The sequence below is a fragment of the Sus scrofa genome, chromosome 10 (genome assembly GCF_000003025.6).
Source record: "Sus scrofa isolate TJ Tabasco breed Duroc chromosome 10, Sscrofa11.1, whole genome shotgun sequence".
NCBI lineage: Eukaryota > Metazoa > Chordata > Mammalia > Artiodactyla > Suidae > Sus > Sus scrofa.
In genome coordinates, this window is record NC_010452.4 from 65,159,836 (window position 1) to 65,186,445 (window position 26,610).

Sequence of the window (26,610 nt, forward strand, 5' to 3'; positions counted from 1 at the left end):
GTTAAGTTCCCTGGCCAGGAATTTAACTGTATCCACAGGATCCTCAACCGCCTAGGCCACAAGAGAACTTCAAGGGTTACTTTGTACAGTCCCCCCCCCCGCCCCCCCGCAAGCCTTCTAAATTTCCTAAGGCCGAACATGGGGCAACGCATCAAGCAAGAATGACACCGGATACGAAGTAAGATAAAGGAGTGATTTCTGAACTCAAAATATGTTGGGTCCTTTTTCCTTCAGGAAAGGGAGACAGGATAGACAAGCTAGACAAGCATCAAAAGACCAGACAAGGCGCGCCGTGGGGGCGTAGGAGCTGAGCCGTCGCAGGCCCAGCCGGGGTCAGGCCACGTGGCGTCAGCTCCGGGTCTGCGGGCGGGCGGGCAGGCGGGAATGCGGGGCCCCAGGCGGCTGCCCGCAGTCCTGGGGCAGCGGGTTCCGGTCCACGTGGCCGCCGCAGGCCCAAAGTCCAAGGGCGGCGGCAGGGCCCGGGGTCCACGGTGTGCCTCGGATCCCCCAGCAAAGCGGGAATAAGGAACTGGACAGCCGCTACCGGGCTGCAAGCACGTTCTCGCCCCAGCCTTGGGGAAGGTGGGGGGGGCAGCGCGCAGCACTGCAGCCCCCGACCACGGTGGCTGGTTGCCCCCCCGGCGGGGGGGGAAAGAACCGGAAGCCACGAGGGGGACCGCCCGCCCTCTTCTCGCGAGACGTGGGACAGGCAGGGGGTTGGTCGGGCGATGGGAACGTAGCCAATGAGCCAGCGGGAAAGGCGTGATCGACGGCCTCCTCTAAGCCCCGCCCCGGCTGCGGAGGCCGCGGTTGCCGCCTGCCTCTCCTTCCCCTCCCCGTCCTCCCTCCCTCCCCCGCCCCGCTCTTCTCTTCCCGTCTGAGGTGGCGGCCGGCTCCGTCCTCGCCAGCTCCGTGTTCCCTGTGCTCCCGCTTCCCTTTCCCCTCGGGCCCGGGCCGGCCTGCGTGCTCCCCTGCCTCCTCAGGGTGGCCGCCTAGCCCCCGACCCTAGCGGGCTGCGCCTTCGGCTTTCTCTGGGCTTCCGTCCGCCCCGGCCCCGCCATGAATGAGGAGTACGACGTGATCGTGCTGGGCACCGGCCTGACGGTGAGGCCCGGCGGGCGGGCGGGGGGCCGGGCCGGGGCCAGGCGGGAGGGGCGGCCGCTCGCCCTGCGCCGCCCCCGCGGGCCGCGCCGGCCTTGCAGGGGCCTCTCCCAGAGTCTCCCGGGGGCCCGGCCTGCGGCCGCACGGGCGAGCGGCGCGTCCGGCGGGGAGGAGACGCCCGGAGGTGGAAGCGGGTCCGGCAGGTGCCTGGCTGGGTCGTGGCGGCCGAGGGAGAGGAGGTGGGGAGTGCGAGTCGGCGGCGCCACGGGAGAGACCAGGCCGGGCCGGGGAGTTGCTGCGCCTCCCGGCTGGGGGGTGGCCTCCGACTCGGGAGCGGAAAAGCCGCCGCGGGGTGGGGGAGGGTGGGGGCCAATCACAGCGGCGTTTCCTACTTGGCTTCAGCCCCTGCTACGAGTCAGCCTTGGGGACAGGTCATTAAGTAATCACTGTTGGCAGGTAGTTACGTTCGGTGAACTTAGACTTTGGAGAAAATCGTCTTCTCATGCTCCTCCCCACTCCCTTCCCTTCGACCACCGTCCCCGCGCCCTTGAGCATCTGTAGCATAGGAAGGGGGTTTTCCCCACAGGTGTCTAATGCTGTCGCCCCTGACGTTGGCCACCTTTCCTTTTGTTTGGTCTGTCTCTGCCTCCGCGGTCTCTTCTGGACCCTTTCCCCTGAGAAGGGATTGGGGTTGGGTTTCTGGAGGCCAAGTTCTCCACTACTCCACGGTGCGCCTCCTACCAGGGTAAATTCCTTTTCCCAGCCATCTGTCTGCGTAGAGAACTTGAGGTAACACCCTGCAGAGAATGCAGGCAGGTGTTCTTCTTTTACAGAAAATGAAGACCGTCCTGCAGAAGAGTTCCATTTAAAGAGCAGGCCATTTCCGTTATCAAACGTTTTTTTGAAATTTGAAGTTTTGACTCTGAGCTGCTTCGTTTTAAGACAGGCACTGATTTTGAGCTTGTGTATCCTGTGTAATCTGATCTCAAAGTCCTGAGTCATTTCACATATACCATGACCAAATTTGTGGAAATGAGTTGTAATCGCTCAAGATCAAATTAATATTTTTTTCAGGTAACACTCCAAAGTAACTTTAGATTTCTTTGGATAAGAGAAAACCTTCGAACTTGCATTTGGCTAGATTTTAAGGAAAAGATTGTTAGAAACCAGAATGGCACTTTTGTGACCTGTCCTTTTTCTATTTATGGTGATTTATGGCGATGGTTGGATAATGCTCATGATGAGCATGCTCGTAATGCATACTTGATTATGTTTGACTAGTCCAGAAAAAGACAAGCGATTGGTTAGGAATCAGTACCAAGAAGGTGAGCTGGCTTACCTAGAAAGCTGTTTAGTGATTCTGAATGCAAGGTATTGGGCTGAATTTCTATTTTGGTAATGAGTTAAAAGACTGTTGGATGCCTAAATGAAAGAAAGGTGTCCCGTCCCCTCCGCCAGAAGTGCTTAATCGGGATTCTGAGCTGAGCTTAGTATTTTGTGGTGGATTTTGCCCATTGAAATGGGCACTGTTGCTGCAAGCGAATTGTAAGAGCCAGTTCCACTGTTTTTCTACAGTTAATGCTGGTCTTTCAGATTTGCTCTCCATTAGGTCAGTTAAGCATGCACAAATGAGTGCAAATCCATCATCCTGCAGGTTTCTACATGCCTAGTTCAGAAGCATCACTTTGTATCAAAGATGGCATGTCTTATTGCATAATAACCAAATTCAAATAATGCACTTTACCAAAAAAAGATACTGCACTTTAAATTTTCACTTGGATTAATTATGACCTTTTTGAAGAATTGTAGATGTGTACTTAACTGGAAATCAGACCAATTTCTGCTGTCGTTTTATAGTGGTGATAAATTTAATCCCTGTGAGCCTTCCTAGATTGTATTTTTGAGGTGTCTTTTGAGAATTATGTCGATTCAGAGCAGTCACACTATCATCATTGATAAGAGTAGTGGCGGTGGGATGATTTTGATGATGTCTTATACCCTTACTTTTAGTGATAACAGGGACTTTGGTTACTTACATGAAGAGACCACCAGAGTAAAAAAGCCTCAAGTTAGAATTATTTTGGAGTGTTTAGAGTAAACGTACCATTTAACTTAATTTTTTTTCTTTTTCTTTTTTTTCTTTGGCTGTACTCCATGCATGGGGAAGGTCCCCGGCCAGGGATCAAACCAGCACCACAGTTACAACCTGTGCCACACCTGTGGCACCCCTGGATCCTTAACTCACTGCACCACACAGGAACTTCCTATTTTGCTTAATTTTTGGTTTCTAAATAGTGCATGTGATATCAGTTACGGGTACTAAATAGTCCATGATCCCATGTGCCAAGTACTTTCAGAGCAATTAATGTGACCCTTTTAAAATAAAGTGTAAGGAGGTGTTGGAATTTCTCTGTGTTGAGTATTTGCCATTGTTTTGTATCAACCGTTAGGTCTAAAATAGGGTCAGATTAGTCCACACGTATTGATAGAAACGCTAGTAAAGAAGACGCAAAGAGATTTGGTATAAACTAGAATAAAAATCTTCATTCTGCCTGGGAGAGGTGGACTATTCCGTATAATTGAGTTTTCTAAGGAGTTGAGGGTTATCCCTCTAAAGAACCCTAACTTTTAGATAAAGGCCTTACTGAATAATATCACAGCTTATTTAACAAACTGCAGAACATAATTAATGCACTTGGTTACTGAAATTTCACCTCAGGGTGGTTAATTACTGAGTTATGCTTTAACATAATGGAGCCATTGGAACCTAGTGCGCTTGCTCCTAAGAACTTTGGCCTCCTTGCTCTAAGTCCTCGACTGCTCTGCTTTGGGAGTCTGCAGTCTGGTCGTTTTCTTCCTCTTTGCTTACTTTGCAGGGAACTGTTGACAGCTCTTGACCACTTAATTTGCTATTTCTGATTGACTTTGGGCTTGGCAAGAAAGTCTTGAGTCTTCTTAAAAACAGTGTGTAAAATAAGGGTGGCTAGGTCCACAGCTGTTTGTGCTTCCGGGGGTGTCGTGGTTTGGTTTTGGTCTACATGGAACCCTCGTAAGGAGTCACGAATAGAAAAGGACACTTGAGTGATACTAGCTGGATTAGTCTCAGCGTTATGAGGTTAAAACATTGTTTGATATCCCAGGCAGACTTTTCCTCCTTCCTCTGTTGAGATTTTGTGATTTCAAAGAGGAGTTTTTGTACTGATTTGAAAATCTCAGGTGTTCCTATGGTGGCTCAGCCGGTTAAGAATCTGACTAGTATCCATGAGGATTTGGGTTAGATCCTAGCCTCGATCAGTGGGTTAAGTAAGGGTCCAGCATTGCCGAAAGCTGCGTGTTAAGTCACAGATGCAGCTCGTGTCTGGCGTTGCTGTGGTGTAGCCTGGCAGCTGCAGCTCCAGTTTGACCCGTAGCCCGAGAACGTCCATGTGCTGCCCAGGTGCGACCCAAAAAAAGAGAAAAAAAAGAAAAAGAAAAAAGGAAAAATCATAAATTGCCTTTTATATTTGCTCCTTGAAAATCCTTGCCATTGCGTTAGGGTTCTGTGGGCAAAGGACTTTGTGTCCTCTGCAGTAACAATGATAGGACCTGTATGTGCACACGTCTTATTTTTTGCGAGGTATAACTACCACGTAGGCGGTTTGTGTTTTACGTCGGCCTTAAGCCTACTGGTCCAGTAGAATAGAAGTCGAATTAGACATATTTCAGCATTTAGGGGTAGTGTGAGACATTTGGTTTGAAAGGCCACGAGGTAAATGTTTGGCTCACGTAAAAGATCGTCTGTAATTACCTTTATCTCTCCCCTCCTGGTACCTGATTAAAGACTTAACTGGAGGAATGGCTCGGTTCCAGTTACCTGTGAGGGTTGTGCGCGATTATGGGCAATTAAAAAGGCGAACGCACCTGCCTGTGAGTGGCTTCGTCGGGGGTGGGGTGGGGGGGTAACTAGAACACCAGTTCATCTGAGAAAGAACTGTGAGGGCAGGAAGAGAGATGCACGTGTGGGAACTCAGCGGAATCGGGAAAACCTTCATGAAGAAGGAGGTACTTAAGCTGCCTTTTAAAAATACTGAAAATAAGGGCAAGGGGAGGGGAGTTAGAGGAAGGTAATGACAAGGTACAGACTTGCCCTTCCAAGACAGGTAAGTGCTAGGGAGACGACATACATGATAGAGATAACTAACACGGCTCTACGTCACGAGTGGAAGAGGGTTTTTTTTGTCTTTTGTCTTTTTAGGGCCGCACCGGTGGCATGTGGAGGTTCCCTACACCACAGCCACAGCAGCTCGGGATCTGAGCCATGTCTACGACCTACACCACAGCTCATGGCAACGCTGGATCCTTAACCCACTGAGCGAGGCAGGGGATCGAACCCGCAACCTCATGGTTCCTGGTCGGATTTGTTTCCGCTGCGCCTCGACGGGAACTCCTTTCCTTTTCTTCTTTGCCACACCTGGGGCATGCGGCTGAAGTTCCTGGGCCAGAGAGCGAACCCTAGCCACAGCAGTGACAACCCTGGGTCCCTAACATGTGGCACCACCAGGGACCTCCTCTGCTTCTTGAGTTTTTGTACCCATATGAGAGGATGGGTGGTCACCGGACCTCCCGAGGTCCATGCTGTGATGAACGTAGGTCAGACGGTTATGCCCTACACCCTGAGTCTTCACAGTGCGTCTGTCCGTTATGTCTCACAACTGGAAACAGACTTTTAAAAAATATCGGTAAATACCGAACATGAGGAGGAATGATGTTCTAGGCAGAGAGAGCAGTATGTCAGAGTCTGTCTGTTCATCTCTCTGTCTGCCCAGATGTATGAAGAGGGAGTTTATATTGCCTGAAACAGAAGGTTTGGTGTAGTGGAAAGAGGGTCACCTAGAATGTGTAAGATACTAAGCTAAGGGAGTTCCTGTTGTGGCTCAGCGGAAACGAACCCGATCACTATCCATGAGGATGCAGGTTCGATCCCTGGCCTTGCTCAATGGGTTAAGGATCCGGCGTTGCCATGACCTGTGGTGTAGGCCGGTGGCTGCAGCTCCAATTCTACCCCTAGCCTGAGAACTTCCATATGCCGGGGGAGTGGCCCTAAAAAAGCAAAAAACAAAAAAAGATACTGTTAGAAATTTGAATTTTATCTTCTAGGCAATGAGAGGGCATTTTGAGCAGGAAAGATATAGTTAGTGTAATTTCAAGAAAAGTTATCTTTTTTTTTGCTTTTTAAGGCATGCACCTGAGGCATGTGGAGGTTCCCAGGCTAGGGGTCATATTGAAGCTGCTGCCGGCCTACACCACAGCCACACCAGATCCTAGCCGTGTCTGCGACTTACACCACACCTCACAACAACGCCGGATTCTTAACCCACTGAGTGAGGCCAGGGGTTGAACCTGAAACCTTGTGGTTCCTAGTTGGCTTTGTTTCCACTGCGCCATGACGGGAACTCCAGGAAAAGTTATCTTTTGACAGCTTTTAATGAGATGGATTAGAGGAGCAGAGACATTTAAAAAAACACTTATTCTTTTTTTTCTTTTTTTTTTGTCTTTTGTCTTTTTAGGGCCGCATCTGCGGCATATGGAGCTTCCCAGGCTAGGGATCAAATCGGAGCTGCAGTTGCTGGCCTACACCACAGCCACAGCAACGCCGGATCCAGGCTGTGTCTGCAACCTATGCCACAGCTCCTGACAATGCTGGATCCTTAACCCACTGAGCAAGGCCAGGGATTGAACCTGCATCCCTTGTGGATACTAGTTGGGTTTATTACTGCTGAGCCACAATGGGAATTCTCTAGTTTTAGTGTGTTTTTTTTTGTCCTTTTTGTCTTTTTAGGGCTGCACCTGTGGCATATGCAGGTTCCCAGGTTAGGGATCTAATTAGAGCTGTGGCTGCCGGCCTGCACCACAGCCACAGCAACGCCAGATCCGAGCCGAGTCTGCGACCTACACCATAGCTCACGGCAGCACCAGATCCCCCCAACCCACTGAGCGAGGCCAGGGATCAAACCGGCACTGGTTCCTAGTTGGATTCCTTTCCTCTGTGCCACGACGGGAACTCCTAGTTTTAGTTATTTTGGATGTCAGTCTACGTTCTTATCCTGCTCAGGTCAGTTGTGGGTGAAACTAAATGCGAAGAGCATGCTTATCTGTTAGATTTAAAACCAATATGTTGGTAAGGATTCATTCATACAAAAGTTTCCGGTAAAAGTCATTAGTTTTTATTATTTTTTTGCTTTTTAGGGCCACACCTGGTGGCATATGGGAGTTCCCAGGCTAGGGGTCAAATTGGAGCTGCAGCTGCCAGCCTACACCACAGATCATGGCAATGCCAGATCCTTAATCCACTGAGTGAGGCCAGGGATCAAACCTTCATCCTTATGGTTACTAGTCGGGTTTGTAACCCTCTGAGTCACAATGGGAACTCCAAAGTTATTAATTTTTTTTTTTTCTTTTGCTTTTTCTTTTTAGGGCTATACCCTTGGCATGTGGAAGTTCCCAGACTAGGGATTGAATTGGAGCTGTAGCTGCCAGCCTACGAAACAGCCACAGCAACTTGGGATCCAAGCCACATCTGTGACCTACATGCCAGCTTACGGCAGCATTGGATCCTTAACCCACTGCTCGAGGCCAGGGATTGAAACCACGTCTTCATGGATGCTAGTCGGATTCGTTTCCACTGCACCAAAATGGGAACTCCCAGTGTTCTTGGCATATGATGGATGGCCCAGGCTCTTTCATGTGAAAAAAGGGAATTCGTTTAGAGTATTTTCTCTGACTTGGATGTGCTTGGCTTGTTATTCTGTATTCATCAGACCGTAGTAGTAGATTTCAGTTTTGAGTTGTTAATTAGGGAAAATATTAAAGTTTTAGAGTCATTAATGTACATCCTGTACGCAGGTGTAGTTGATAAAGTCATTAGTTCACTGATGGAACTTATCTCATGTTGTGAAGTAAAAAAAAATTTTTTTGGCTGCATTAGTGGCGTGAGAAAGTTCCTGGGCCAGGGATCTAACCCATGCTGCAATAGTGACAACACTGGATCCTTTAACCCCTGGGCCACCTTGAAAACTCATGAAGTGCAGTTTAAACTATTTGATTTGTGCTGCTATGAACTTTATTCTCTTGGTAATGTAAAAGCAATCTTTTATACATGGATTTAGAAGAATCAGTGAACCCAACCTGCAGATTTTTAATTAGCTTTTGTCATATTTGCTCAGAGTAATGCCTTTAAAGGTGGTTAGAATCAGCTCTTTGGACTCTGCTGAATCCCTGTATAATTGGGTCCTTTATTGTAATAGCCTCAGCCTTCAGTGCTTGCTTTAGAGCTGTGGTCCAGTGAGCGGGTCATACTCACAGTGAACGTTATAAATAGAAGCTGTGCAATGCTCAGAGGTGCTGTGATTTTGCTTCCGAAAGTTGAACCCTGAAGTCTGCTCTTGTTGGCTGGAAATGTGACTGTTTGGTCTTCCTCTGTTTATGTCATCATCTAGTTTTGAGATTGTAAATATTCTTCTTCTTTCATATAATATATTGAACTATATATGTTAGTGCTTCTTGAGTTTTTTTTTAAACAAATGATATGCTTTTGATAATAGAGTTGATTTTTATAGTTAAAAATACCTCAGTTCTATTTATGAAGACCTCCTTATTTAAAAGCCAAGGCATGGAGTTCCCGTCGTGGCCCAGTGGTTAGCGAATCCAACTAGGAACCATGAGGTTTCGGGTTCAGTCCCTGGCCTTGCTCAGTGGGTTGGGGATCCGGTGTTGCCGTGAGCTGTGGTGTAGGTTGCAGATGCGGCTTGGATCCCGCCTTGCTGTGGCTCTGTCGTAGGCCGGTGGCTACAGATCTGATTGGATCCCTATCCTGGGACCCTCCATATGCTGCGGGAGCGGCCCTAGAAAAGGCAAAAAGACAGAAAAAAAAGAAAAAAAGGCAAGGCATGGAATGGAAGATGTTTGCAACACATATAAGCAATAAAGGACTTTTATGTATTCAGTGTGTATATATATATATATGTATATATATATGGAATTTTTATATAGCAGTCAGAAAAAGATAGCCCACTTCTAAAATGGGCAAATAGGTGGCCCCTGGTGGCCTACTGGGTTAAGGATCTGGCATTGTCACTGCTGTGGTGTGGGTTTGCTCCCTGGCTTGGGAATTTTTCCTTGCCATAGGCACAGCCAAAAGGGAAGGGGGGCAAATAATAGGAAAGCACTTATCAAAAGAAGATACTGTAATTATCAGTAAACTAAAGTGGTCAGCCTCATTAGTTGTCAGGAAATTCGAATTAAAACACATCCTAACTAGAATGACTAAAAAGTTCAGGAACACAAGTATTGGGCAAGGATTTGAAACAATAGGGAATTGCTGACAAAAGTATAAATTAGTACAACAGTTTTTTTTTTAAGCTGTTTGATAGTATCTGCTGAGGTTGAACATGCTTGTACTCTCCTTGATAGATATCCAGCAAGTGCCTACATAAAAGACTCGCTGAGAACATTTATAGAGCCTTGTTTGTAATAGCCAAAACCTGGAGACTGTCCCATGGTGTCCGTAGTGGAATGGATAAGTAAGTTGTGGTGTAAGCTGGTGGCGTGTTCCTTCAGCAGGCCCCTCTGTGGCTTTGTTGCCCTAGATGTGGTCCATGGGTCAGCTCCTCTGCAACACCTGAGAACCTACAGAGAGTTAGGCCTCACCCCAGATGCACTGAATCACAATCTACAGTTTAACATGAATCCCAGGTATTTAATAAAGTTTGAGCAGCTCTGCTTTGCTAGTGGTTCTTGAAAGTGGTCCTGGATCAGTAGCATTCGCATCACCTGGGAAGTGGTGAGAAATGCAAATTCTCAGGCTCCACCACACACCTGCTGCCTCAGAAGCTCTGGTGATGAGGCCCTGCTGGCTGAACAAGCCGTCCAGGTGATGGGGATATAAAGGGAAGTTTCGGGATCTGGAATTTATATTACTAAGAAGTTCATAGGTGATATGAAATCAGGAAGCACTCTGAGATCCAGTGCTGGTAGGTTAGGTAAACCTGTTAGAATCTAGATGGCCAATTTGTAGGGTTTTTGGCCATAGGGTATTTGTCACAGCTCTAGTTCTGCTGTGGTTCTTTGAAAACAGCCAATGTGTAAATGAAAGAGCATGGATGTTTACCAGTAAAACTTTATTTGCAAATGTGGCCTGCAGGCTAGATTCGACTCCTGTACTTGGAGGAACTCCTGCTCTAAAGCAATGAGTAAATTTCAACTACAAACAAAACACAGATGTGTCTGTAAACAGAAATGTTGACTAAAAGGTGTATACAGAAAAATAGGCTGTAAGGTTCCATTTATTCAGATTTCAAAACAGAACACATCTTTGCTCTTAAAAGTCATGAGCATGGCTGGGGCTAGGGAGTGTTATGGCTGTAGGAGGCCTTCTGGAGTGTTCATAGGTTTTTTTTTTGTTTGTTTGTTTGTTTGCTTTTGGGGGCTGCACCTGCAGTATATGGAAATTCCCAGGCTAGGGGTCAAAGTGGAGCTGTAGCTGCCGGACTACACCACAGCAACTGAGGATCCGAGCTGCATGTGCAACCTACACCACAGCTCACGGCAACACCGGATCCTTAACCCACGGAGGGAGGTCAGGGATCGAACTCGCATCCTCATGGATATTAGTCGTATTCGTTTCTACTGCACCACAATGGGAACTCTGTTTTGTTTCTTGATAGGAAATGATACATCCTCCTAGAATAAAATCTGAACCTGATAATAACTTATTTTTCTGGTCGAGCATGCACAACTTCCCAGGTCAGGGATCAAACCCGTGCTACAGCAGTGACAACCCTGAGTCTTTATTTTATTTTTGCTTTTTAAGGCCACATCCACAGCATATGGAAGTTCCCAGGCTAGAGGTCAAATGGGAGGTCCAGCTGCTGGCCTACACCACAGCTGCAGCAACGCCAGATTCTGAGCTGCATCTTCAACCTACACCACAGCTCACGGCAGTGCCAGATCCTAAACCCACTGCGTGAGACCAGGGGTGGACCCCGCATCCTTGTGGATACTAGTTGGGTTCTTAACATGCTGAGCCACAGTGGGAACTCCCAATGCTGAATCTTTAACTGCTAGGCCATAGGAACTAAAACATCCTCGTAGTAACTAAAACATCTAAAAAATATGAAAATGAATAGATTATGGAGGAAATAAGTAAAGTAGTATGTGTGAATTTTTGAAAATAAAGGTTTTAGAGTCAGGCTTCTAAGGGGATGAGATCCTCTGTTTTCTGGATAAATTTGAGAAGCAGTTGGATAGTTGGATTTATAAAGATTTGAGGAACTTCCTTTGCCTTAAAAAATCAAGCTCTTACTACCTGAATTCTGGTGTAATCGGGGTTTTATTTTATTTTTATTTTTTTGTCTTTTTAAGGCTGCACCCATGGCATGTGGAGGCTCCCAGACTAGGGGTCAAATTGGAGCAATAGCTGCTGGCCTACACTACAGCCACACCAAATCCGAGCCACATCTGCCACCTACACCACAGCTCACGGCAATGCCGGATCCTTAACCCACTGAATGAGGCTGGGGATCGAATCTGCGTCCTCACGGATGCCTGCTGAACCATGACTCGAACTCCTGCTTTTCTTTTTTTTGCCCACCCCCTTGGCTATGGAGTTCCCAGGCCGGGGATCCAGTCCAGGCCACATTTGCTGGGACAATCCTGGATCCTTAGCCCACTGTGCCAGGCTGGGGATTGAACCTGTGTCTGAGTGCTCCAGAGACACTGCCCATCCCATTGTACCACAGTGGGAACACCTGGTGTAACAGTTTTCAGTGACTGTATATCCCAGCTCTGTGTTTCGTTTCTTTTTTTTTTTTTTTTTTTGGTCTCTTTGCCATTTCTTGGGCAGCTTCCGTGGCATATGGGGGTTCCCAGGCTAGGAGTCTAATCAGAGCTGTAGCCGCCGGCCTACGCCAGAGCCACAGCAACACGGGATCTGAGCCACGTCTGCAACCTACACCACAGCTCACAGCAACGTCGGGATCCTTAACCCATTGATCCTTAACCCTTAATCATAGTCAAATTCGTTAACCACTGAGCCACACCGGGAACTCCTAGCTCTGTATTTCTTCCCATTAATCCATTGATTGGATTCTTTCTTGTCTCCCCCACCCCCAGTCATAATTTATATGTCTTGGTATATCCATGCTTAGTTACTTTTTTCCTGAGAGTGGTCGTTTATCCTTCTCTGTTGATTGTCAGTTTAGCAACGGTTATACTGGATGCTTTAAGGCTCTAGTTCTCAGACCCTTGGTCTTGGGATCTGTTTATACTTTTAAAAATCAAGGACCCTGGGAGTTCCCTTTGTGGCTCAGCAGTAACAAATCCAACTAGTATCCCTGAGGATGCGGGTTTGATCCCTGGCCTGGCTCAGTGGGTTAAGGATCCAGCGTTGCCGTGAGCTAAGGTGTAGGTCGCAGACACGGCTTGGATCGGGTCTTGCTGTGGCTTGGATCGGGTCTAGGCTGGCAGCTGCAGCTCTGACTCGACTCCTCACCTGGGGAAACTCCATATGCTATGGGTGCAGCCCTGAAAAGATACACAGAAAAAAATCGAGGACCCTGAGGAGCTTTTGTTGATAAGGGTATCTGTCAATATTCATTCTGTTAGAAATCAACGCTGAGAAATTTTTAAAAATATTTTTTATTAATTCACTTGATAACAAAGATAAACCTATTACATGTTAACATGAATGATAATTTTTTGAGATATAGCTATGTTTTCCAAAACAAAAGAATTTGAGAAGAGTATCATTGTTTTAAGTTTTCTGCACATCTCTTTAATATCTGGTTTAAAATATAGTTGGATTCTTACCTGCTTTGGTGTTCAGTCTTTTGTGATTTTTTTTCTTGGGTGAAATATATGAAGAAAATCAGGCTTTATACAGATGTGTAGTTAGAAAAAGGAATATTTTAATGGCCTCTCACATTGTTGTGGATATCCCTTGAACACAAGTGGCAGGGTTTTTTTTTTTTAATTAATTGAAAAAGGAGGAGTTCCCATGTGGATCAGCGGTTAACGAAGCTGACTAGCATCCATGAGGATGCAGGTTCGTTCCCTGGCCTTGCTCAATGGGTTAAGGATCTGGCGTTGCTGTGAGCTGCAGCTCGGATCCTCTGTGGTTGTGGTAGAGGCTGGCAGCTAAGCTCTGATTCGACCCCAAGTCTGGGAACCTCCATATGCCATGGGTGCGGCCCTAAAAAGCAAAAAAAAAAAAAGGAAGAAATCTGAAACTATATCAGTGAACATTTCATATTCTGTTATGTTAAAATCCACTAATCCGGCTTGCACTTTGAATTCCTCTTGTAACCTTCTGCATGACTTTGTAACATCATTCAGTGGTCGCTTGGCAAGTGCTGGATTACTGAGTAACGAAGGTGGTCTAAATTGTTGACACATGTCATTACCTGATAGCAGAAACTCGTGTTTGTTAATATCTGATGTTATCTGAAAAGTGCTTTAACTGTTGGGGCTCCGACATGCCCTTGGTGGTTACAAGTTTCCCAAAATTCAGATTTTCATTCAAAATTTTCACTTTTTTTGTTTTTGGCACAAATAGTGTCAGTTATTTTTCTATAAGTTCATTTCTGAGACTATGTCTGCCAAATAGCTAAGTCTGTGTAATCATAGTTTATTGGTCAGTTGGTTTTTCAAGTAAAAATGATCCATGAAAAAAGTAGCTGGTTTAACTTACAAATCCGTCACGCAAAGGCTTTCCTTGAGCCAGAGCTGCTTGACGTGTACTTGCCATTTTGCTGCACAGGATATGTAAAAGATGGTTTTAAGGGGGTATGTTTAACAAAGGTGATTTTTAATGCTTCATCATGGACAGTCTTAAGTGAACTGACCTTGCTTTTAAAACTGTGAGTGCCTTGTGAAGAATATAAGGACTAGTGCAGTTAGAGCCACTGCCTTAAATTTGGTTTTATCCACCATTGATCTTGCACCATCAGTGCAGATGTAACATGGGGAAAAAAGTAAATAATATCTTTTTTTGTCTTTTTGCCATTTCTTGGGTGGCACCCACGGCGTATTATGGAGGTTCCCAGGCTAGGGGTCTTTGGAGCTGTAGCCACCGGCCTATGCCAGAGCCACAGCAATGTGGGATCCGAGCCGAGTCTGCATCCTACACCACAGCTCATGGCAACGCCGGATCGTTAACCCGCTGAGCAAGGCCAGGGATCGAACCTGCAACCTCATGGTTCCTAGTCGGATTCGTTAACCACTGAGCCACGACGGGAACTATAAAAAGTAAATAGTATCTTACTGTCATCATGAAAATAGTTTAACCTTGGGACCCAGAGAGGTCCACAGACCACACTTTGAACCCTGGTTGCTTTAGAGCTTTTTCCTTAACATTATGTCATATGTTGCGTATACATGAGCACTAATTACTAAAAGGATGTTTAATGACAGGCTTTTTTAAAAATTAAGTGTCTGTCAGAAACACGCGGTAGCAGTTTGCTTCCTTTGAAGTGACTTGTGCTTTCTTCCCTGTAGGAATGCATTCTGTCGGGTATTATGTCAGTGAATGGGAAGAAGGTTCTTCACATGGATAGAAACCCCTATTACGGAGGAGAAAGTGCCTCGATTACACCCCTGGAAGACGTGAGTATTAGCGTACATTCCTGTGCCTCTTGTGTTTTCACTTTTGACTTGTGAGTGTTAATTGTGTTTGATTAACTAGTTGGTCTACAGTGTCATAATGTCAAGGAGCTCCTAGTTAGGAGCGTGTAGAAGTTTAAATTGTGGCCTTTGTTGCATCTGGAGCGCTCACCTGTTCTCTTGTGAAGTTAACAGAGTGCAAGGTACATGGAGGTGCCTTTTTTGCTCTTTTTCTTTTTTGCTTGTATCCTCGGCCTTTGGAAGTTCCTGGGCCAGGGATCGCATCCTGTGACCTATGGCATAGCTGCAGCAACGCTGGATCCTTGACCTACCGCACCAGGCCAGGCTGGGGATGGAACCGCCTACCGTGCCACAGTGGGAGCTCCTGGAGGGTGCCCTTTGATGCAGACCTAGCGTATGCCAGGCACAGTGCCACTGCTTCCCACATGGCTTACTTGTCTTCTCAGTCGCTCAGGGAGATTTTATCCCCATTTTTCATGTGATTAAGGTCACAGAGGTGGGCTGCGAACCCAGGTGTTTATATCAAAAAGCTTTTTTTCCTTATATTCAATCATATAGGAAAGTCGGAATAGTAATACCAGTGGAATTTTTTTTACTTCACGTCTGTTCGTGTTGTTGGTTTTGAACCACTGAAAGTAATAGAGGAGTTCCCTTATGGCACAGTGGGTCAAAGACCCAGCATAGTCACTGCGGTGGCTCAGGTTGCTGCTGTGGTATGGGTTCGATTCCTGGCCTGGGAACTTCCATGTGCCTCAGGAGCAGCCAAAAAAAAAAAAAAGAGGAAAGAAAAAGAGCAAACTCCATGGAAGCACATACAAACTCATGTGAAAACATAGAGCAATGAAAATTATTTTTTAAAAAGAGTGAATGCGAGCAAGTCATTTTTTTCAAATAGTAGAGGGAGGACGTATCTGCAGAACTACTTCGTCACCAAAAAGCTGTTTTGGGAGTTCCTGTTGTGGCTCAGTGGGTTAAGGTCCCGACATGGTTGAAGATGCTGGTTTGACCCCAGGCTTTGCTCAGTGTGTTAAGGATCTGATGTGGCTCAGATCTGGCGTTGCTGTGGCTGTGGCATAGGCTGGTAGCTCCAGCTTCTACCCCTAGCCCAGGGACTTCCGTATGCTGCATGTGTGGCCAAGAAAAGAAAGAAAAAGTTTGATTTGTATTTTTGTTAATTAAAAGCAAATGCACACCACCTCTGCAATATTTATTTTAGCATTCATAAGTTTAGTTTTGTTTTTTTTTTGTTTTTTTAGGGCTGAACTCGTGACATATGGAGGTTCCCAGGCTAGGTGTTGAATCGGAGCTGCAGCTGCGGGCCTACACCACAGCCATAGCAACTCGGGATCTGAGCCACATCTGAGACCTACACCACGGCTCATGGCCACGCCGGATCCTTAACCCACTGAGCGAGGCCGGGGATCAAACCTGCATCCTCATGGATACAGTAAGGTTCGTTAACCACTGAGCCACGACAGGAACTCCTCACATTCATAAGTTTAGCAATGTATTTAATTTACACATGTATTGGAATACTGCTGCATACTCTGATTGAAAATGACATGCACTTGTATTGGTGGTGGTATTTAGTTATACCAGAATCACGTTGTCCTGAAGTAGTTATGTAATGAAATTAAGTTTTGTCACTCTGCGTGTGTTTTGTTTTGGTTTTAGTTGTACAAAAGATTTAATATACCTGGAGCCCCACCAGCCTCAATGGGGAGAGGAAGAGACTGGAACGTTGACCTCATCCCCAAGTTCCTCATGGCTAATGGTAAAGAGTTCCGACGTCGGTTCACGCCGGGCGGCGATCCAGGGCCAAAGCGGAAACTAACTGTTGGCAGAGCATTCTGGGTTTGTGGCAGTGGGCTTTATTGCGTAGCACGGTGTGGTGAGTGCCGGGCCGCTGGAGTCGGCGAGCGAGGAGCGGAGCCGGGGCGGCAGGGCCACTGCAAGTGGTCATCGCGGACTTTCCTCTGGGTACCTTGGTTAACAGGGTTGGATGATGGGGCCTTCAGACACAGCCATGTGGATGCTTTTAGAGTTTGTAGGCTTTCCCAGTTACTTTTTCATATTAATTTCTTCTCATCTTTAATTCGAGGAGCTAAATATCTTTATTTAAAATTTTTTTTTTTTTTTTTTTTTTTTGTCTTGTTGTTGTTGCTATTTCTTGGGCCGCTCCCGCGGCATATGGAGGTTCCCAGGCTAGGGGTCGAATCGGAGCTGTAGCCACCGGCCTACGCCAGAGCCACAGCAGCGCAGGATCCAAGCCGCGTCTGCAACCTACACCACAGCTCACGGCAACGCCGGATCGTTAACCCACTGAGCAAGGGCAGGGACCGAACCCGCAACCTCATGGTTCCTAGTCGGATTCGTTAACCACTGCGCCACGGCGGGAACTCCTAAAAAATTTTTTTTTTTGCCTTTTCGAGGGCCGCTTCCCATGGCATATGGAGGTTCCCAGGCTAGGGGCCTAATTGGAGCTGTAGCCGCCGGCCTACGCTAGAGCCACAGCAGCGCTGGATCCTTAACCCACCGAGCAAGGCCAGGGATCAAACCCGAAACCTCATGGTTCCTAGCCGGGTTTGTTAACTGCTGCGCCATGACAGGAACTCCCACTAAATATCTTTAAAATTGCTGTGATTCTAGCATCTTTTTTTGCGCTAACATTGAAAAACTAAATTGTAAGCATGAGTCTATTTATGTCCCATGAAATAAAGTATGTGCTACCTCTCCTCTTTTTGACTTTATGTTCTATAATTTGTTTCAGTGAATTTTGAATTTTCTCTGAAATTTAACATTAAGTAACTGAATTCTCTTGAGGTAAATTGTAAACAAAATTTTATTACATAAATAATAAAACTATTTTATCAAAATTAAAAAACAGAGAAGCAGGAAGGAAATAAAATTCTCATAGCCCAAATTTTAATATCTAGAATCATGGTTAATATTTGTTATGTAACCTGCGAGGTTTCCCTTCCCTGTTCACAGGGTGTCAGGTGGTATTACCTTGGGAACATTGCGGGGGCATGGGGGGACCTCAGTGTACACCCCTGAAAGTGTGGCTTGGGTAAAGGCAATGTTTTAAGGCTTTTCCTTTGTAGTGCCAGATTGTGCACTCACCAGGAGACCAAGCCCGCTTCTTCGCCAGAGCCTTTACTAAGCCCTCATACTGCTTGTTTTCGTTTTTGTGACTTTGTCATACTAAAGGGCAAAATGATGGATTTTTGAAATGTATCTACTTACCAGAGGCTGAAATGCCTTCCAGAGTTTATTGGCTTTCCTTGTGCTTTGCACGTTTTTCTGTGTTTTTGTGTTATTCCTTATGGATGTAAAAGAACTCATTGTCAAGGCTGTGAAATACACTATTAATGGTGAAAATACCTTTCCCAATTTGTGATTGGCCTTATCGATATACATAACTTGTAATTTTCTCCTGTACAAAAGCTTTTCATTTTCATCTAGTTATTGGTTGATCTGTCTTTCTTTTATTGGTTTAATCTGGAAAGATATGCTTTTCTCTCCACCTCAGCATTATAAAAGTATTCATAGCTGCTGTAAATAATAATATGGTTTCATTTTTTTTCACAGTGTATAAATAAGTTCATCTATGTTACCATATGAACAAATTTTTTACCCTGTTTGAGAAGTAGTGACAGAAATGTGTTTTTTCAAAACGGTTCATCAGTTACCCCTCAGTGCCGTTTCTTTTCCCCTCTGCTTAGAGAACTTTGATCGTATATTCTTAGACATGAGTCTCTGGTTTCCACTGATTTCTGGATTAATTGTATACAGCATACTGAAACATCTGGCTGCATAACACTCCTCATTACTCTTTCTTGTTCTCAAAAAATTTACTTTTGAGTATCCCAATACGTTTATCTTTTCAAATGAGCTTTAAAATAATTTTATTTGGTTTCTCAAAGAAGTTAAGTTTGCTATTTTTAGTATATCAAAATTTCTTTTGTTTATCCTAGCTTTTTCTTGATCGAGAATTAATGTTCATTCCTTTAAAAAATTTTCTTTTTCTTTTTAGGGCTGCACCTGTAGCATAGGGAAGTTCCCAGGCTAGGGGTCAAATAGAAGCTACAGCTGCTGGCCCATACCACAGCCACAGCAACTTGGGATCCGAGCTGTGTCTGCGACCTTCACCACAGTTGAGAGCAGCGCCGGATCCTTAACCTGATGAGCAAGGCCAGGCATTGAACCCGCATCTTCATGGATCCCAGCCGGGTTCGTTAACCACCGAGCCATGAAGGGAACTCCCGTAACATTTTTTAAAAGAAGTCTAAATGTGTTAGGCTGTAGGTATGCGTTCTGATTGTCCTCTTTAAAATACGGTTTTGGAGACTTCGGGAGGAGTTACTGGACAGGGTTAAGGGGAAACTGGAAAGCTGTCCGTCTTATAAATGGACTTTTATTTGTGCTCATTTTTGAAAGTGGTAGGTTTAAGTAACCGTTTGAATTATGTGACTCTTACAGGTCAGCTGGTTAAGATGCTGCTTTTTACCGAGGTCACTCGCTACCTGGATTTCAAGGTGACCGAAGGGAGCTTCGTCTACAAGGGAGGGAAGATCTACAAGGTTCCTTCCACTGAGGCAGAGGCCCTGGCGTCGAGTAAGCACTTTGGGTTTCTCAGAGTAGTCTCACATTTTATAATGGGAAGGGGTCTTAGAAAATTCAGAGTCCCCTGTGTCAGCCATCCACCCACTCAGGCGGCGACCGTCCCAGCCGAGACGTGGCGCATGTCTGCACCGGGCCGGGCGCCGGCGAGGCCTGGTGAGAGAGCGCGTCAGCAGACAGGACGCTCGGCCGTGCCCCTCTGGAGCCTGTTGCTGGGGAAGCCGAGCATAGCTGGGTCTCGTGGTTCTCTTTTCATAACAGCTCCCAAGAGACGCTGCTGCTTGTAGTGTTTCCTGTGAGCTCGGCTCGGGGAGACACTGCACGTGTGCTCTCCTGCTTGGCTGGGGAAGCCCTTGCTTGGTGCGGTAGGGTTTCTGTTGTGCAGGTGAGGACATCAGGCCTGCCGTCACCTAGGTGGTGAGTGGCAGAAGGGCGTCGAGCCCTGGTGTGCTGGCTCCAGAGCCCAGGCTCCTCGCCCCTCAGTTCGCTGACCTCCGACGCTGCCCCCCGACGCTGCCCCGTCCGCCTGGGGTTCTGGGGAAACTCACCCTCTGACTGGTGGTGTTTGTTCTCCAGCTTCTCTTTCTGGGCATTCCTAGCGAGTGTGGAGTGGTTTTATTCTTGGCCTCAAATTGTGTCCTTCACTGGCTCATCAGGGGTGCCTGGTTAACATTTTCTATGCTGAGTTCTTTGAAATAGCAGGTGCCCTGAGAAAAGACCTTTCGTCCTTTGAGGTCTGTGTGTTGCAGAGCCGCTTGAGGAGGGGCGAGTGTGTACAGCCGAACGGGAGCCGAGTTTGAGAAGGGCCGTCGGAGTTGAGAGGGAGAAAGCTGGGCCTTGGGAGCGTAAGCAAAGCGCCAGTAAATCCTCCAGAAAGTCTGTGGCCTAAATTCCTAGTTGGAGTTATTTTGGCATTTCCTTGAACTCCACGTATTTACTTCTTGCTATTAGGGGAGAAAACATGAGGTGTAAAATGTTGGAGACACTAAAGCTGGAAAGACGCCGCTCAGAATCGTGGCCAGGTGGGGAGTGACCTGTGAGGGACGGTCTGCCTCCTGACGGGATGGGAGTCAGTGGCTAGACACCACTTAAGTCATTCCAGTGACAGTGCAGATAATTTACATAATGTGTTTTCATAGAGATAAGAGTTCAAGAGTTTGAATAGAATTTTTTTAAGCAAAGTTGGTATTTTTTAAAAACTTTTTATTCTCTGAGCTCTTACTTATAACAGCTTCAGCCACCTCCTTCAGTTAATACAAATTGAAGGACTTAACTTTTTATTTTTCCCCCATTTTTTTGTCTTTTTAGGGCCGCACCCATGGCATATGGAGGTTCCCAGGCTAGGGGTCCAATCAGAGCTGCATCTGCCGGCCTACACCACAGCCACAGCCACGCGGGATCCGAGCCACATCTGCGACCCACAGCACAGCTCACAGCAACACCGGATCCTTAACCCACTGAGCAGGGACAGGGATGGAACCTACAACCTCATGGATATGAGTCAGGTTCGTTAACTGCTGAGCCATGACGGGAAGGCCTGTTTTGACTCAATGTTTTCAAACATTTACTTGACCGTCAGTTACAACAAAAGATGTGTCGAGAGAGTTGCTCTTACTCTTTTCCTCTCCATTCTCTTCACTTTAACATGCGATCATTTTTACTTACTTCCGGTTTATCCTCATGTTTCCTTTTGCAAAAATAAGCAGATATGTTACTGTATGTATTTTTAAGGTTAAATTCATTGGGGTTTAATTTATATACAGTAGGATTTACCTGTTTTACAGTGTTACAACGTTTTACCACATCACTGCCTTAATGGCACCTGCTTTTTATGTTAATGGATGGGATTTTGATGTGAGAATGGCAGGCAGGACAGTTCTAGGCAGAAGGAGTGAATGGCTAGGAAAAGTGAGGAGGTGCAAGTTTAAGAGAAAGTAAGTAAAACAACTTGCTTTACAGTTTTAATGATAGCTGACATTTTTGAACATTATGTGCAGGCATGTATGTCCCACGAGCTGTGTGTGTAGCGTCTCTAGCCTTCCGAGAATGGGTGCTGTTGTCTGTATCTACAGGTGGGAAAACCGAGGTATGCAAGTGTGAAAGAAGAGCCCACAGTAACATAGCTCACGACTAGTTGGAAGCCAAATTTGTCGGACTCCTGAACTCTGCACTTTTAACTGCCGAACTATCTAGTGTGTAAATGCAGCTTTCCGGGAGTTCCTTTGTGGCTCAGTGGGTTAAGGGCCCAGCAGAATGTCTGTGAAGGTGTGGTTCAGTCCCTGGCCTCGCTCAGTGGGTAAGGATCTGGTGTTGCCCTGAGCTGTGGCGTAGGCCACAGCTGCAGCTCTGATTCAGCCCTTAGCCTGGGAACTTGCAAATGCAGCAGGTGCAGCCCTAAAAAGAAGAAGAAAATGTAACTCCTCAGATATTTTAACAACTATCGTTCTCTCGTTCTTTCTGCTGCGCGTTTCCAGTTCCTGTGGTGGTTTCTCGGTAATATGCTGTCTAGGTCTCTTGGCCACTTTTCTTGGGACTTGCCCAGTGCATCCCATGTGTAGTAGAGCTGTACCAGACGCAGTGCTCCAGGTGCTGTGGGCCCACTCGTTGTCACTGGCACTTCTGCTTTCCTAGGACAAGGTATTTCTGTTAACGTAACCTAAGTTTGCATTTGCTTATTTAAGGTGCTGTGTGTGGTTTTTTTTTTTTTTTTTCCTTTCTTTTTAGGACTGCACCTGTGGTATATGGAAGTTCTCAGGCTAGGGGTGGAATCAGAGCTGCAGCGGAGGGCCAACGCTCAGCCACAGCAATGCTAGACCCAAGCTGCATCTGTGACCTATGCTTGTGGCAACACCGGATCCTTAACCCACTGAACAAGGCTCGGGATTGAATCTTCATCCTCACAGACACTATGTTGGGTTCTTAACCTGCTGAGCCACAGTGAGAACTCTATACTGTTGATTTTTTTTTCTGGTAGCTCGTGATGCCAGCTAAAACCTCAAATTTCCAATAACTATTCATTCATTGGTCAAATGTTATTTTGGTAAAATGAGTGAGAAATATATTTGACCTCAGAGTGATGTTGAACACACATGTTATGTTTAGAAATGTTTGAGACATTTTCATGAAGAGCTTTGAAATGTGCCCAGCAATGTCTTGTATCCTCGGCTGAAACTTGAGCTTGTGTGTTGTGTGTTCTCACTCTTACTGCCAGGAAGCTCTGTTTGGCAGGAGGCCTTTGCCATCGCAGAGCCTCGTGGAGGCCAGGAGCCCTTGTGCACGCTCTGGTGCCCGGCTGCGAACTGGGCGGAGGCTGGTTAGGTCCACCGTCAGAATTACGTGTCATGCTCTGTGCCTTACTGCTTTTCTTTCTTTTTTGGGGGGCCGCACCCATGTCATATGAAGGTTCCCAGGCTAGGGGTTGAATGGGAGCTGTAGCTGCTGCCCTGCGCCACAGCCATGCCAGATCCGAGCCGTGTCTGCGACTACACCACAGCTCACGGCAACGTTGGATCCTTAACCCAGTGAGCAAGGCCAGGGATAGAACCCGTAACCCCATGGTTCCTAGTCAGATTTGTTTCCACTGCGCCACAACGGGGACTCTGTGCCCTCTGTCTTACTGCTTTTCTTTTTCTTTTTTCTTTTTTTTTTTTTTGTCTTTTTGCCTTTTCTAGGGCCGCTCCCACGGCATATGGAGGTTCCCAGGCTAGGGTCGAATTGGAGCTGTAGCCACTGACCTACGCCAGAGCCACAGCAACTCGGGATCCGAGCTGCATCTGCCACCTACACCACAGCCCATGGCAACGCCGGGTCCTTAACCCACTGAGCAAGGGCAGGGACCGAACCCGCAACCTCATGGTTCCCAGTCGGATTCGCTAACTGCTGTGCCACGACAGGACGCCCTTACTGCTTTTCTTATGATATTACTTCTACCCTGATTTTTTTTTTTTTTTAAATTTCAAAAATTCTGTTGTCAAATTATACCTGTTCATTAGAATGCTTTTTTCCTATTCTTTTATTGAAACTGCTCTGGATTTTGTCAGTTTTTTGTTTTTTTTTTTTCTGATTTTTGGTCTTACCTGTGCCATGCAAATGGTCCTGGGCCAGGGATTGAACCCCAGCCACAGCAGTGAGAACGCCAAATCCTTAAAGCCGCTAGGCCGCCATGGAACTCCCATGTAGCTTTTTTATGTTTTAAACGTCTTGATATAACGTATCTTTTTTGGTAAATGAACCTCAGTGTGCAAGTGAATGAAGGAAAGTAAAACCATTTGAAATGAAGTGAAGATATCACTTAACACACTAATTGTGGAAAATATTTTTTCTAGTCCTTCTGTCATATAATTTCAATATTTTCTTTTTCTTTCTTTTTTTTTTTTTTTTTTGTTTTTTTGCCATTGCTAGGGCCACTCCTGCGCATATGGAGGTTCCCAGGCTAGGGGACTAATCAGAGCTGTAGCCGCCGGCCTACACCAGAGACACAGCAGGGGATCCAAGCTGCGTCTGCAACCTACACCACGGCTCACAGCAGCACTGGATCCTTAACCCACTGAGCGAGGCCAGGGATCGAACCTGCAACCTCATGGTTCCTAGTCGGATTCGTTAACCACTGAGCCACGACGGGAACTCCAATATTTTCTTTATATGAGTAAGTCAGCTGCTTTTATATTCACTGTCATCAGATGTGGATTGAATATTTTTTGAGAACTTACCTACTTCTAGCTTTGGAGATAGAGAGGGTTCGGCAGAAGGAAAAACGTGAGGACCAAAATGCGTTCCCTGTTGGAGCCTTCGTTAGCAGGAGAAAGGCAGTAGGTGCATAGGGGAGAGCCCGGAAGACGGTGGCACGGGGCTGGGGAGGTGAAGGGCGGGGTGCAGGGCGTAGTTTTTAACACCAGGGCCATTAGGGAGGCGTCCCCATACGGAAGGAGCTGCCGTAAAAATTACATGGTAGGAATATTTGAACCCTTAAATGGGGACCAGGTCTCAGGGTTTGCAGTGGTGCTGGTACCTGGTTCTTTTTTTTTTTTTTTTTTTTTTTTGTCTTTTTGCTATTTTTTTGGGCCACTCCCACGGCATATGGAGGTTCCCAGGCTAGGGGTCGAATTGGAGCTGTAGCCACTGGCCTACGCCAGAGCCACAGCAACGCGGGATCCGAGCCACGTCTGCAACCTACACCACAGCTCACGGCAACGCCGGATCGTTAACCCACTGAGCAAGGGCAGGGACCGAACCCGCAACCTCATGGTTCCTAGTCGGATTCGTTAACCATTGCGCCACGACGGGAACTCCTGGTACCTGGTTCTGATGCACGAGGCTGGAGGGCAGCTCGGTATCACACTCTGTGCGTGATACGGTGTCCGCTGTGCTGGCAGTGTCCCTGTCGGGTGGAGGCTCAGAGGAGGGACAGAGGTGAGAGACGAGGAAGGAGTGGGGAATTTAAGAAGACACAGTAGATTTTTGTTTTTATCCCAAGAGTTATGCGAAAATTCCACAGCAAACTGTTGGTCGTAGCTTTAGGTACCAGCCAGAAGTTCATTGCAGGTGGCTCGGCTGCCTTTGGCTGTCGCACTCTGACAGCCGCGCTCGTGTCTTAATTAGGGTGCTGTGTGGTAATGGGGATCTCTTTTTAGCCTTAGGCTTTTCCTGAGGGATCCTGTCCATTTTTTTAAAAGCTATGTTATAAATATTACATTAAATGTAGTCAGCTGTTAGGAATAGCCTCCTGATCATTTTAATTTTCAGTTTTGTGGATCTCAACTAGTCTTGGCGAAAATAACACTTAAAGTATCAAAATTTTTTTAAAAGTATCAAAATATTAAACTGTCGACAGTTAGAAATGGTTTTAGGAGTTTATTTTTAAAGTTATAGGTGTTTTTAAAGTAGCCGTATAGTTTAATAAGACGGGGGGGGCGGGGGGGAAGGGGACGGAACCAGAACATTTTCTTTTCCTTTGACCTTGTCCTTGGGCCAGCTACATGCAGTAGCAGGAAGGCTGAGGGTTTCTTGTGTGATGGTCTGTCGCCTTCTCCTCTGCTTTTGAGTGCAAAAAGCAGTGAACTGATTATCTAGGACTTCATTAAAGTGACTGGCAGCATAACCAGCATCTGAATTTCTTTGAGGTCAGTTTGCTCTTGGTATCTAAGCTGCTTTTCCATTAAGTGCCAGAGTGTATCTTCGCAGACAGAAGAAGAGAGAAATGAAGAGCAATTAGAATTTTAGGCCATTGGCAGAGTACAGATCAGAGCTTTCAAAGGAACGGTCAGATAGATGCCTTCACGAGTAATAATTTTTGAAAGTCCTATTTATCTTGTACCAAATAGATATAATTGGACATATTACATTTAATTAATTACTGGTTATAATTACTTGTATTGTAAAATCGAAGACTTAATAGCTTATGTTATAGTTATGATTTGTTTTAAAGTGTTAGGAAACTTTAAAATACGCTGTCAGTGTGTTTCTTTTTTTTAATTACTCAATTTATTACATTTATAGTTGTACAGTGATCATCACATCCAATTATATAGGATTTCCATCCCACAACCCCAGCGTATCCCCCCACCCCCCCGAACTGTCTCCTTTGGAAACCATAAGTTTTTCAAAGTCTGTGAGTCAGTATCTGTTCTGCTAAGAAGTTCATTGCGTCCTTTCTTCAGATTCTACACCTCAGTGATAGCACTTGATGTTGGTGTCTCATTGTCTGGTTGACATCACTCGGCATGATAATTTCTAGGTCCATCCTTGTTGCTAAAAATGCCTGTATTTCATTCTTTTTAATGGCTGTGTAATACTCCACTGTGTATATGTATCACATCTTCTTGATCCACTCCTCTGTCAATGGACATTTAGGTTGTTTCCATGTCTTGGCTATTGCAAAGAGTGCTGCAATGAACATTGGAGTACATGTGTCTTTGCGAGTCATGGTTTTCTCTGGATAGATGCCCAGGAGTGGGATTGCTGGATCAAATGGGAGTTCTATGTTTAGTTTTCTGAGGAATCTCTACACTGTTTTCCACAGTGGTTGCACACATTTACATTCCCACCAACAGTGTATACTAGGGTTCCTTTTTCTCCACACCCTCTCTAGCACTGATTGTTTGTAGACTTTTTGATGATGGCCATTCTGGCTGGTGTCAGGTGGTACCTCATCGTGGTTTTGATTTGCATTTCTCTAATAATGAGTGATGTTGAACATCTTTTCATGTGTTTTTTGGCCATCCGTATGTCTTC

The 26,610-nt window shown here is 46.0% G+C and overlaps 1 protein-coding gene across 1 annotated transcript in view; it reads left to right on the top strand.

The window, feature by feature from the left end:
• The window catches only part of GDI2 (GDP dissociation inhibitor 2), a 35,748-nt gene continuing 10,002 nt past the window's right edge, over positions 865–26,610 (top strand). The window contains 4 exon segments of the mRNA NM_001001643.1: positions 865–1,104; positions 14,632–14,739; positions 16,432–16,531; positions 19,240–19,374. Coding sequence (NP_001001643.1) covers positions 1,060–1,104; positions 14,632–14,739; positions 16,432–16,531; positions 19,240–19,374 — 388 coding nt within the window. The 5' untranslated portion in view covers positions 865–1,059.